At 39.7% G+C, this 13,234-nt stretch overlaps 1 protein-coding gene across 13 annotated transcripts in view; it reads left to right on the forward strand.

Annotated features, from left to right (window-relative positions):
- PXK (PX domain containing serine/threonine kinase like) overlaps positions 1 to 13,234 on the forward strand; it is a 75,117-nt gene that overhangs the window by 23,964 nt on the left and 37,919 nt on the right. For all 13 annotated transcript variants that reach the window (XM_079114406.1, XM_079114407.1, XM_079114415.1 and 10 more), the window contains exons 2-3: positions 4,983 to 5,033; positions 7,301 to 7,348. In XM_079114406.1, the coding sequence (XP_078970532.1) occupies positions 4,983 to 5,033; positions 7,301 to 7,348 (99 nt within the window). The remainder of the gene's footprint in view (positions 1 to 4,982; positions 5,034 to 7,300; positions 7,349 to 13,234) is intronic.

A 13,234-nucleotide genomic window follows, 5' to 3' on the forward strand; every position in this document is an offset into this window, starting at 1 on the left:
TTAATCAAACTTTTTGAGATAATTATAGATTCATGTGCAGCTATAAGAAATAATGCAGAGAGAGCATATACCCTATCCTCAATTTCCCCCAATGGTAACATCTTCCAAAAACTATAGTATAATACCACAGTCAGGATATCCACATTGAGGCAGTTAAGATAGAGAACAGGGCTGGGGTTGTAGCTCAGTGGTAGAGCACTTGCCTAGCACATGTGATGCATTGGGTTTGATTCTCAGCACTAAATAAATAAATAGATAGATAGATAGATAGATAAATAATAAATAAATAAATGAAAAAAATAGAGAACATTTCCATCAATACAAACATCCCTCACTTGCCCTTCTACAGACACACCCACTTCCCTTTCAAACCTAGCCCCTATCCTCACCCGAACTCCTGGCATCTACTACTCTGTTCTCCATCTCTGTAATTTTGTGATTTCAAGAATATTACATAAATGGAATCATTCAGTATATAACCTTATGGGATTGACTTTCTTCACTCAGCATAATTCTCTGAAGCATCCAAGTTGTGTGTTTCAATATTTCATTCCTCTGTGTGTGTAGGATTCCATGGTGTGGATAGAGCAGAATTTAACCACTTGTTGAAGGACATCTGCCTTGTTTTCACTGGGGGGCTATTAGTAGTAAAGCTGCTATGAATATAGATATACAATTGATATTCATATATTTAATTTTTTTGGGGGGGTGCCAGGAAATGAACCCAGAGGTACTTAACCACTGAGCCACATCCCCAGCCCTTTTTATTTTTTATTTGAGAGGGTCTCACTAAATTGCTTAGGGCCTCACTAAGTTTCTGAGACTGGCCTTGAACTCGCAATCCTCCTGCCTCAGCCTCCTGAGGCAGTGGGATTGTAAGCATGCCACCACACCCAGAAAAGGATTTTTGTACCCTGAGCCTTGTTAAAATTAATTATTAGTTCGAGGAGCGTGTTTTTTTTTTTTTTTGTTTTTGGTAGATTCCTTGGGTTTTTCTACATAGATTATCATGTCATCTGCAAATAGAATCTGTTTTATTTCTTCTGTTTGATCTGTATGCTTTTATTTCTTCTCCTAGTCTTATTGCACTAGCTAGACTTTCTGGGACTGTGTTGAATGAGAACAGTGAGCACAGGCATCTTGCCTTGTTCCTATCTTGGGGGGAAATGTTGTCTTTCAACGTTAAGTGTGTTAGTTCTAGGATATTTGTAGAAGCTTTTTATCAAATTGAGGAAGTTATCCTTTATTCCTGTTTGTCTGAAAGTTTTTATCACGAAAGTGTGTTAATTTTGTCAAACGATTTTTCTGCATCTTTTTTTCTTTTTTCTTTTTCTTTTTTGGCACTAGGGATTGAACCCAGGGGTGTTTAACCCCCGAGCCATATCTCTGCCCTTTTTATATTTTATTTTGATACAGGGTCTCTCTGAATTGCTTCGGATCTTGCTGATTTGCTGAAACTGACCTGCAACTTGCATTCCTCCTGCCTCAGCCTCCCAAGTTGCTGGGCTTATAGGCTTGTGCCACCATGCCCAGCTTCTGCATCATTTTATGTGATCATGTGATTTTTTTTTCCCCCCTGTATCTCATTATGGCAGATTATATTGATTGATTTCTGAATAATGAATTGGTTTTACATCCCTGGAATAAACTCTTACAATATATGTGTGTCTACAAATACACATATATTTTCTTTTCATGCTAGCAAGTGCTCTACCGCTGAACTTCTCCAGCCCTCTTTTTATATATTGTTAAATTCTGTTTGCTAATATTCTGGTAAGGACTTTTGAGCTCATGTTCATGAATGATATTGTAGTGCTGTGGTTCGTTTTTTTGTAGTGTCTTTGGTTTGGGTTAGGTTAATACTAGCTTCATCAAATAAATTGGGAACTGTTCTTTCTCATCTGTTTTCTGGAAGAGTGTATATAGAATTGCTGTTAATCCTTTAAATATTTGCAGAATTCTCCCATGAAACCATCAAGCCCAGAAAATTCTTTTGGGGGGAGTTTTTATATTATGAGTTCAATTTTCTTATTAGTTATAAAGATAGTAAATGAATCTATTTCATATTGGGTGAGTTGTGATACTTAGTGGTTTTTGAGGAAGTAGTCTGTTCCATCTAAATTGTCAAATTTCTGAGGTTAGATTTGTTCATGTCACCCTCTTATCCTTTGGGAGACTGTAGTCTGAGTGATATCCTGTTTCATTCCTGATATTAGTAATTTATGTCTTAGTCTTTCTTTTCTTGTCAACTTTGCTAGAGGTTTGTCAGGTTTTTGGTTTCATCAAAGAATTGTTTTTTCATTTCACTGGTTTTCTCTTTTCAAATTTCATCAATTTCTGTTCTTATCTGTATTTATTTCCTTCCTTCTACTTGCTTCGAGTTTATTCTGTTCCTTTCCTAGGCTTTTTTTTTTTTTTTTAAATTTTAGATGTTGATAGACCTTTATTTTATTCATTTATTTTTATGTGGTGCTGAGGATTGAACCCAGTGCCTCACACTTGCTAGGCAAGTGCTCTACCACTGAGCCACAACCCCAGCCCCTCCTAGGCTTTTGAGGTAGAACTTGTATTGATTTGATACTTTCTCTCTTTTCTTATAAAAGCATTTAGTACTTAAATTTCCCTTTCAGCACTACTTGAGCTGTGTCTCAGAAATTTGCTAGGATAGGAAAAATTTCTTCATCTCTCCTAGGGTTCCTGACTGTATCTGAAGAGACTGACAAAGATGGATTAGCAGGAAAAAGCATAACAAATTGTTTTAATCAGTTTTTACATGACACAGGAACCTTCAGAAATGAAGACCCAAAGTCTCAAGGAAAACTCTCCTCATATCCCCAGGACTGGGAATTGAACCAGATGCTCTACCACTGAGCTACAGCCCCAGCCCTTTTTAAAATTTTTTAAAACTTTTGAGACAAAGTCTTGCTAAGTCACTGAGACTGGCCTCAAATTCACGATCCTCCTGCCTCAGTCTCCAGTCACTGGGATTACAGGCACAGGCCAAGGTGCCTTTCAGAACTATTTTTATGATTAGATTCAATGAAAAATGGACAGCCATTTAGACATGTGATTGGACATAGTTCTTATGGTAAAAGACTGAATGGGAAGCCCCACGAGGCCTAGTTCAGATTCCTCTTGGCCTTTCTATGTCGCGTTCTTCCTGCCCAGGTATAGAGCAGAACCCTGTCTGAAATGAGGGTCAGACAAGGTAGATGGAAGAATTTCTTTATAGCCACAGAAAATGAGGGGAAGGGTGGAGTAATATTTTTATGACTGGCTTTTAGGGAGAGGGTTTCTAGTTTCCACGGCCTCTCGTGGGGTAGGAAAAGGGCAGGAGACAGAAAGATTTCGCTTCTGATCCTTTCCCTAGGTTGAAGATATTTAGCACAGCAAGGCACCATAATTTGGGATATCATGTTCTGAGCCCAAACATTGTGTTACTTTTCAGTTCAGTGGTTTTTTTGTTTTTCTCTGGAGATTTCATCTTTGACCAATGGATTATTTAGAAGTATGTGATTTAGTTTTAAACTGTTTGGAGAGTTTTTCTTTTATCTTTGTTATTGGTTCTAGTTTGTATAAATTCAGTTACTTTAAGCTTGGTGAGGTTTTTTTTTTTTTATGGCTCAGGATGTGGTCTATATTTGTTATGCTGCATAGTCACTTGAAAAGAATGTGTATTCTTCTGTTATTGGATGGAGTGTACTATAAATGCTAATTAAATCCAGTTGGTTGATGGATTTCTTCAGATTTTCTATATCCTAACTGGTTTTCCATTTAGTTGTTGTTGTTCTTTTTTTCTTGTACCAGGGATTGATCCCAGGAACATTTAACCACTGAGCCACATCCCCAGCCATTTTTTAAATTTTATTTTATTTAGAGACAGGGTCTCACTGAGTTGCTTAGTGCCTCTCTTTTGCTGAGGCTGACTTTGAACTTGAGATTCTCCTGCCTCAGCCTCCCGAGCCACTGGGATTACAGGCACATGCCACTGTGCCTGTCTCTGTGTAGTTTTTCTATCAGCAGTTGAGAGAGGTGTGTCGAAGTCCCGGATTATAATCATGAATTTGTCTCTATTTTATTAAGTCCTATCAGCTTGTGCCTTACATATTTTACAGTTCTGTTATTTGGTGCATACACATTTAGGATTACTATCTTCCTGGTAGATTCCCTTTGTCTTTATGTAGTGTCCCTGTTTGTTTCTGGTACAGGTTGAATGCCCCTCATCCAAAAGGCTTGGGATCAGAAGATTCAGGGTTTGCTATATTTTAGGCTATTTGTATAGACTCTACACCTTGAGCCTCCCAAATCTGAAAATTTGTAGTGTAGTGCTTCAAAAAATATGAAACTTTCTCCCTCTCTCCTTTTTTTTTTTTTTTGTACCAGGGATTGAACCCAAGGGTGCTTAACCACTGAGCTACATCCCCAATCCTTTATTAATATTACTATTATGATTTTTTTCTTTTTCTTTTTTTTTTTTTTTTTTTTTGTGGTGCTGGGGATTGAACCCCAGAGCTTTGGGCACATGAGGCAAGCACTCTAGCAACTGACCTATATCCCCAGCCCATTATTTTTTATTTTGAGATAGGGTCTCACTAGGTCACTTACAGCCTCACTAAGCCTCTGAGGCTGGGTTTGAACCTGTAATCCTCCTGCCTTAGCCTCCTGAGCCATTGGGATTATAGGCATGCATTACTGTCTCTTTTTCAATGCTGGGGATTGAACTTTGGATCTTGCACATGCTAGGCCAGCTCTGTACCACTGAACTACATCTCCTGTCCAATAATCTGAAAGATTTTGAACATCATGGTGATGCTCAAAAAGTTTCCTATTTTGGAGGATATTAGATTTTGGATTTTGGATTTTCAGGCAGTAGCTCAACTTGTTATTTTCTTTGCTCTTAAGTATACTTTATTTGATATTTTTACTTATTTCTGAGTCTATGGTTTTATAACTGAGGCTCTTTCTCCCCCACCCATCTATAGGAATATATCATTCGGGTACAAAGAGGAATTTCTGCAGAAAACAGCTGGCAGGTAAGCACTTTTTATCAACTAGAAGAATGTTTGAACTTGTCACCAGAACCCTGACGTGGGCCATCCAAAAATGGGAAAAATCAGAACATTGATAAATATAAATCATATTTCTTTTAGCTATAAACCTTTAACTTTTCTTCATTTAATTTTTTTCTTTATTGCTACATTTTAATTATACATAATAGTGAGTTTCATTGTGGAGTATTCATATATGCATAAAATATAATTGATCAGTTGTGCTCCCCAGCACTTCCTCTTACCCTCCCATACTCCCTCCTAGATCCTTTTCTTGTACCCTAATGTAACCTATAACTTTAAGACAAGGATCATAAAAGGATTTTCTGTTCCCCTTGTTTTGTTAAATTGTATACAGTGTAACCAGAAAGAGTATCTAGGAATTTGTTTTCTGGCTCAGTCCCGAACAAGTAGGACACCTTACAGCCATGGATCAGGTGGGTGAGTTTAGAGTTTAGTCCACCAGAAAGGTGAGTCATTGTCCTGGCTATTGTACAGTCCAGGTCACTGCATTTCATGGATGCCCAAGTCCACTCCCAGGCCACTCCAAGTGCTATCTCCCTCACTGTCCCTAAAGGAGGGTCTTCTTGGAGTTCCAGGCTCTGCTGTTCTCAGTGGTGGCTTCAGAGAGAAAACACTTCCTAGACAGACCTAGAGGTCTTTCCCATTCCAGTTGACTTGTCATTCTGAAGGTGGCCATTTCTTTCCTGTTTGCTTTTGTCTTGGTTTGGCAATGTTAGGGTTTGGACACACGAGGCAATTGCTCTACCTCTGAGCTACGTCTCCAGCCTCTACTGTTTTAGTAGTTATGTTTACCATTCCACTTCCTTCCACAAATGTTACCTTGTCCTTCACAGCTCAGCTTGAACTTGATCTTCCACCTTATGCAGTTTCTTGTCTCCCCCAAGCCATGCAGTCTGCCCACAGTGGCCACCCTCAATCTTGCCTTTGCCTAGAATTTCAAATTGCTGTTTGTTTGAATAATTATTTCCTTTAACATCTATCAAGCATTTATTAAGTATTCAGCACTGCGTCAAGTGCATTAATTCTCTAACCCTTTAAAACCAGTCCTGTGTGGTAGAATTACCCCTATTTTATATTTGAGAGGTAAGTAACTTGTCCAAGATCAGATGTTTGGCAGAACAGGCTTGAAATTTGCATAATCAATGTGGGTAACCACTGTACTATCTTTTGCTTTTTTGCTCTTATTAGAGATGGCCTTAAATTTAACTTTTTCTTTTATTGGGGGAGTACTGGGGGCTGAACTCAGGGGCACTCAACCACAGAGCCACATCCCCAGCCCTATTTTGTATTTTATTTAGAGATGGTCTCACTGAGTTGCTTAGCTCCTCCCTCTTGCTGAGGCTGGCTTTGAACTTGTGATCTTCCTGTCTCAGCCTCCTGAGCCACTGGGATTACAGGTGTGCTGCCATGGTGCCCAGCTAAATTCAGCTTTTTCATGTGGATTCAGCAAGTAGTACCAACAGCAAGGTCCTACCAGAAAAATCAAGCCTTGGTGCAGTTTTCTAGATCCACTGCATTAGCAACCTGGGAGTGCCTGACAAAAATGGACTCTTAGGCCCTCCCTACACCTACTCAATTAGATTCTCTGTGGGTGGGGTTCTAGATGATTTCCAGGCAATTCTTCTGCACACTAACATTTGACAACCCCAATAAAGGCTGAAGTCAAACTATTCAAAAACAGGACCCAGAGCCATGGACTCATTAATGACATCATCACAACTAAGAAAGAATGTAGACCATGGAAGGTGGACTGTCTGCCAAGAAGGGAAGCTTGAGAAATCAGGGTGAGGGGTGTCAGCCCTTCCTGGAGATGTAACCCAGTCTCCAGAGTGATGGGAGATCATCTTGGGGGAAGTTTAATCCAGGGGAAGAAGAACATGGACTCAGACCTGTCCACTCCCTTTTTTTTTAATTTATTTTTTATTTTTTTTGAGTCTATGCTTAGTAAAACTTCATTCATTTATTATTTTGTAAATCATTAATTCATCTACTTGTTAATGTCTTGTAAGTTTGTCTGGCATTAATCAGTTTCCCTTGGCCCAGCCAAATCTAGAGCTCTGCTAGGTCTGTTTTATCAGCTTGTCAAGTTAAACAGGGGAAGCCCCAGAAAGCCCTCCTTCTCCTCTTAGCATAAGTGTCTCAGCTCTAGAATGCCAGTAAATAGTACATTAGAAAATGGAGAGGGATGTTTTTACAGAATCAAAACACTATTATCTCCTCTCTTACAGATTGTTAGAAGATACAGTGACTTTGATTTACTGAACAACAGCTTGCAGGTAAATGTCTTGAAACTCCAGTGACACACATTGCTTGGGGTGTCTTAGAAACTGGTTGGAAATGGTGTGTTTGTCAGCTTTCTAGCATTATAACAAAATACCTAAGACAATCAGTTTATAAAGAGGAAAGGTTTATGTTAGCTCACAGTTCGGGGGATTTCAGTTCATGATCAGTTGGCCCTATTGCTTTGACCTGTCTTATTGCCAGGAAACAAAAGAGAACATGAAATGGGAGCAGTGTCCCATAATCCCTTTCAAAGGCACACCCCCAGGGACCTAAAGACCTCCTATTAGGTCCCACCTCCTAAAGGGTCTACCACCTCCCAGCAGTGCAACCCTGGGGATAAGTCTTTAACACATAGGCCTTTTGGGGACATTCATGATCCAAACTACAGCAAATAGCAGTATGAGGAACAAGAAGTTAACAAATTTCCCTGACAAAGGAAATCATTCATACTTTAAACAGATGATGTGTGACTCTAAAAATATACTTTTGAGAAGACACTTGTGATTTATAATTAATAGTCACTTTGCAAGTGAGTCTCTGTGCTAGATCATATCTTTAACACAACATAGGTACTGACATGAATCCCCATTTCACAGATCAGGACTGGTTATTTGGGTTGCTGGAGATGTCCAAGTAGATGGAGCTGGGACCCTCAGACTCTGCACTGAACCGGGCTGTATAGTTAGCATCACAGGTCTACCCTGAACAGTAACTACAGAGATAGCCTTTTTCAGTTTGACTTTTTTCTCTTAAACATATATTTCCAAATCCTTTTGATGTAGATGTTCTCACCCAGTGGCCAAAATGGAACAAGGGATGACTGGACAGTCTTTGTCTGGAAATGGCCAGTGCCAGTAATAGTTGCAGGGTCCTAGAGGGGCTTTAGCATCATAGAAGCACCGGCAATACCAGCTGTGTCATCCTGAGCAGGATGGTCTTTAAGCGCAGTGGGTTACTGAAGACTACTGGGCCTGGGTCATTCCTCAGCTTAGGTGGTTACATACGCCACTTTCAACTTAAACCAGAGAGCTTCGCTTATGACCAGCTCAGCCGTGAGGCAAAGGACTGCTGCCTTCGTGGGTGAGCTAGCCATCAGCCTGTATTCTGAGTGACCTCTGATGCAGTCCTCGAAGGTCACGAGCACGGCTGGCTGGGAGGGAGCATGATGCTTCTTTCCTTCCAAAGGCCACCTTTTATTGATTAGACTTCAGAAAATAGCATTTTTAAGAGCCCGAACTTTACCATTATTTATAACACTTACTGACGAAAGTATGCGTGCCTTATTTTCCTTCTGATAGAATTGGCCCAGGTATCTGCAGACTGTGAGCAATTGCCATATTTGTCATACATTTGACCCCTCTTTTTTGGGGGTATAGGGTGCTGGGAATCAAACCAGCACCTTGGGCCTGCTAGGCAAGCTCTCTACCACAGAGCTATATCCCCAGCCCCTGCCTTTTTAATTTTAATTTTAGTATGGTCAATTTAAATCCCCGGATAGCATATTGGCAGAGATTGAATTCTCCTCATTAATGGGCTTAATTGGATTCCTTTGTGCTTAGACAAAAGCTAGGCCTGTGGTGTCTTTGCAGATAAGACATCGAGGTGCAGTTTATTCCAGTGGCAGATTTTCTCCTCAAGTTCCCCCCCGCACAGCCGCACAGTCAAGTGAGCATTTTTGGCAGTTGACTTGAATCCTACCGTGTGTTTCCATCTTTATGCATAAATGAATCTTTGGGCAAAGATTCAGGAGAAATATTTCCACAAATTGAAATTGACTAGACCCAGCCTCTGAGAACGGGGGTGGAAAGGAGGGTTTTTATGTCTTATTTCTCTTACTTTGGGGAGATATGTTTGAATCTCTGTGATAGTCAATTGTGGCCTTTTTAATGGAGCAGAATTTTATTTTTGCTCCAGTGTAATTTTCTCTTTTAAAATGGGCACTTTCGATATGCATCTTATTTCAAATGCAAATATCCACATGTATTGATGTTGGCTTGTGTTGCACAGAATACGGCCAGACATCCTTTCAGTGGGAGGTTTTTCTTGATCCAAGTAAACAAACAGAAGAAAGTACATACACTTCTTGGCAGCAAGATAATTTCAAAACAACCTCCAGAACACAGACCAAAAAGACACCAGAACCACACGATGAAAGTGTGACCAGGATTTTCAGTCTCCAGTTACTCATTCAACAGACAAATGAGTTCCTGCTGAAGAAAGAGAAATATAATATATGTGTAGAGTCCAACGAGAACATTCGTTGGTGAAAGTAACAAAGCAGAATTATATGTGTCATGAAATATAATTATGTGAAAAGTTTAGAGAAAAGGTTGGAAGGAAATATGCCAAAATGTTCACAATGGTGACCTCCAGGAGGTGGGATTATGAGTTATGTTCTCTTCTGCTTATTTATATTTTTCTGTACTTCCCAAGTTCTGTACAAGCATGCTCACGTAGGCTGTAATAAGGAGGAAAAATAGAAGAAGTTTCCATTTTCCAAAAATTCTGTAAGTGAGCATATTTTGTGGTAACAATGAAGATAAATCACTTTATTTTAAATAAATGCAAATAAACATCAAATCAACAACCATCTAGGGAAATAGCATAAAACAAAAACAAAGGAACAGGTGGTTGAGATGATGGAACTGGGCAAAGAGGGAAGGAACACAGTCTTCGTCCCTTAGTCTTGGGGAGGAACCCAGACTCTGCTCTTTACTAGCATTGAGACCTCAGGTCCCTCATTTCTTCTCTTAGCCTCATGTTTTCCATCTGAAATGAAAGGGTTGTTCTCAGTTTCTTCTGAGGTCTCACAGCACAAATGTTTTGTGATTTGAATATTCTTGCCCATCATGGACCTTGGAGAGACTTTACTGTGCACTGGGAGGAAACTGGGATAAATCAAGAGTCCGCTGAGAGCTTAGAACGCCCTAGAATACTAACTAGATGATTGGCAAATCATTAAGAACTGATGATAGAACGAGAGAGGAGAGACGAACAGTTAATGTTGGAAGGTTTTTTTCCTCCAGATCCAAGTTTTCTTGACACTGTGAGATAATTTGTTGTGTAACTTAGAGGTTTCAACTAGGCTAGCAGAGGTCAGATTGTGGGCTCTGGCCCCTCACTCTGCATCAATGTGAATGGAACTCAGGACTCCTCCTCTTGGCTTTCCTGTTCTCCTTCACTTCAGAAAGGAACTCAAGGGAATCCATAGCACTAGTTAAAGGGGAAGGCAGTGAAGGAGAGGCAATGAGGTGTCCCAGCTAGAAAGTGGCACTGTGGAGATGTCTGGGAAATCAGAGGCTCAGTGATTTTATCACTCTATGTGCTACTGTTATTTTCCCCTCCTTTCTCATCACTGACATTTTAAATTTTATATTCTGTGATTGGGAAGTATTTTAGAAAGTCTGAGAGAAAGCTGAAAGAGAAAATAAATGTCTCTTGAATGGTAATCTTTGGTAAAAGGCAATATTTTATTTTATCTTTTTCTGGTACCGGAGATTGAACCCAGGGGTGCTCTGCCACTGTACTACATCCCCAGCCCTTCTTATTTTTCATTTTGAGACAGTCTCACTAAGTTGCCCAGGCTAGCCTCCAACTTGTAATCCTCCTGCCTCAGCCTCCCAAGTAGTAGGAATGATAGGCCTGCACCACCGTACCAGGCAAAAGGCATTTAAAAATAACCCACGTTGCATAGTTTTGTATTTCTAGGAATATTTACCTGAGGTCTTCATCTAGGGCAGAAAAACCACCTCCAGCTTCTCTGACATAGTAGGGACACTGTAATTGCAGCTAATGGCAAAAAAACTGATGATTTTGAAGAACTGATGGGATGTTTAGGCAGACATTACATTTTTCCAGAGTAAAATGAAGCTTGGAAAAATAGCCTGGTTGAAGCTTGGAACCCTAATAATTCAAGATAGCTGTTTTATCAAATTCACCCCACATCCCCACCATGAATGAAAAATAGGGAAAATATTGGTGTTTGAACCTGATGACATTAGATATATATCCATTCTGGGTGTGGTGGGATGCAGTTGGTGCTGGCTGGCATGGGGTAGTGCCAGTCAGTAGTTAATACTGCTTAGTGGTAATTAAAAAAAAATTTTTTTTTAATTTATTTTTATGTGGTGCTGAGGATCGAAGGTTCCAGTGCCTCACACGTGCCAGGGCTCTACCATTGAGCCAAACCCCAGCCCAATGGTAATTTAAAAAAAAAAAAAATGTTTGCTTCCTATAGAATCAGTTTGAGAAGCAAAAGGGATTTTCTTTGTTATTTAATTGAAAAAAAGTAGTGAATGAGCATTATAAACATAAAAATTAAGACTGCCACAGGAATCTGACTGGATGGGCAGCCACCTCTTTTTTTTTTTTTGGTACCAGGGATTGGCCCAGAGGTGCTTAACTACTGAGCTACATTCCTGACCCTTTCAATATTTTTTATTTAGAGACTGGGTCTCACTAACTTGGTTAGGGCCTTGCTAAGTTGCTGAGGCTGACCTCAAACTTGTGAGCCTCCTGTCTCAGCCTCTCAAGTAGCTGGGATTACAGGAGTGCACCACCATGCCCAGATGCAGCCACCTCTTTCTGCCTTCTTGTACTTTGCTGGGTCGTACCACATGAAGGAGGACAAAGCGGAGGCCGAGGAGCAGCAGCAATGGAAAAAGAGGCACAATTCACATTGAGGACGCGAAGCTCTTAGCCAGGAGGAATAATTCACTGCTGAAGTGCATCAAGAGAAAAACGATGAGATTGCTCAGTTTAACCTAGAAAAAAAAGGCAAAGAAAAAAAAATAGACATCAAGAAGCCAGCAGAAGTTGAAGTAGTAGACAGAGAAGATTGAGCTCTCTCCACTTAGAAAGGCAGTCCTCAGTAGGTGGAGCCTCCTACAAGTGTTGGTTGCCACAAAGGGAATTTTGAAGGGATAAGTAGAGAACTGGAAGAAAAAGAGACTTGGCAGCTTTTTGTGCTGAATTCTCCAAGTCATTAACTGCAAAAGCTAGTTTAAAAAAGATCCAGAAAGTCCAGCAAATACTCCCATGTCTTCCTCAAGCACAAAAAGAAGACTCGAGTATGCGTGGTATATCCTGGGACTTCTGTGTACTGCGGTTAATAAAATTGGATTAGCAAGTAAACACAATTGACTTTTTCAGGCAAAAATCATAGTTATTTTTTATTGTTTTACATAATTTTCTTAGCCAAAAGACAATCTCTGAAAAATGAATAAAGCTGTATTTATGTAGCTATCTGAAAAAAAAAAAATTAACTTGTTGCAAGAGGTAGCTATTGTTAAGCAGTGGTGTGTGTCCTTTCAGTCTATTTTTTGTGCCTATATAAACTTATCTCTAGGCTTACACACACACACACACACACTCACTCAAAGTAAGATTATATTCTATAGTTTCATCAATAGCTATATAAGGGGACACATCTGCTATGTTTTAGCTTATATATTACCTTTGGTTAATACTTCATGACCTGAACAAAATAAAATAAAGCAATTAGCCTGGATGCTTGATAGCTGGATGAGGATGCATTTTTTATTTAGCAAACAAAGAAACCATCATTAGATAAAGGCTAATTGTATGACAGAGGAAACCAATCTGAAATTGAAGTGTGTTCTCTGGCAATAAATTATGCCAAAATAGAAAATTCTCTCTGATTGTGCTCTGACGTATTTTCAAAATTACATTAAAGAAATAGGCAATTTAGAATCGTCAGTGAACCTTTTCATCTGGTCCAGTATCAACTTTAGCATCTTCATCTGGCTGCATCATTGTTTGAAAAATGTAGAGTGGCCAGTCCCAGTTAGGTTGGCCCACAGAGTGGTCCAGATGACTTCCTTTTCTGAGTTCAGGATGCCCTTCTCTTCAGACCTGAC

Source organism: Sciurus vulgaris, assembly GCF_902686455.1.
Source record: "Sciurus vulgaris genome assembly, chromosome: 16".
Lineage (NCBI taxonomy): Eukaryota > Metazoa > Chordata > Mammalia > Rodentia > Sciuridae > Sciurus > Sciurus vulgaris.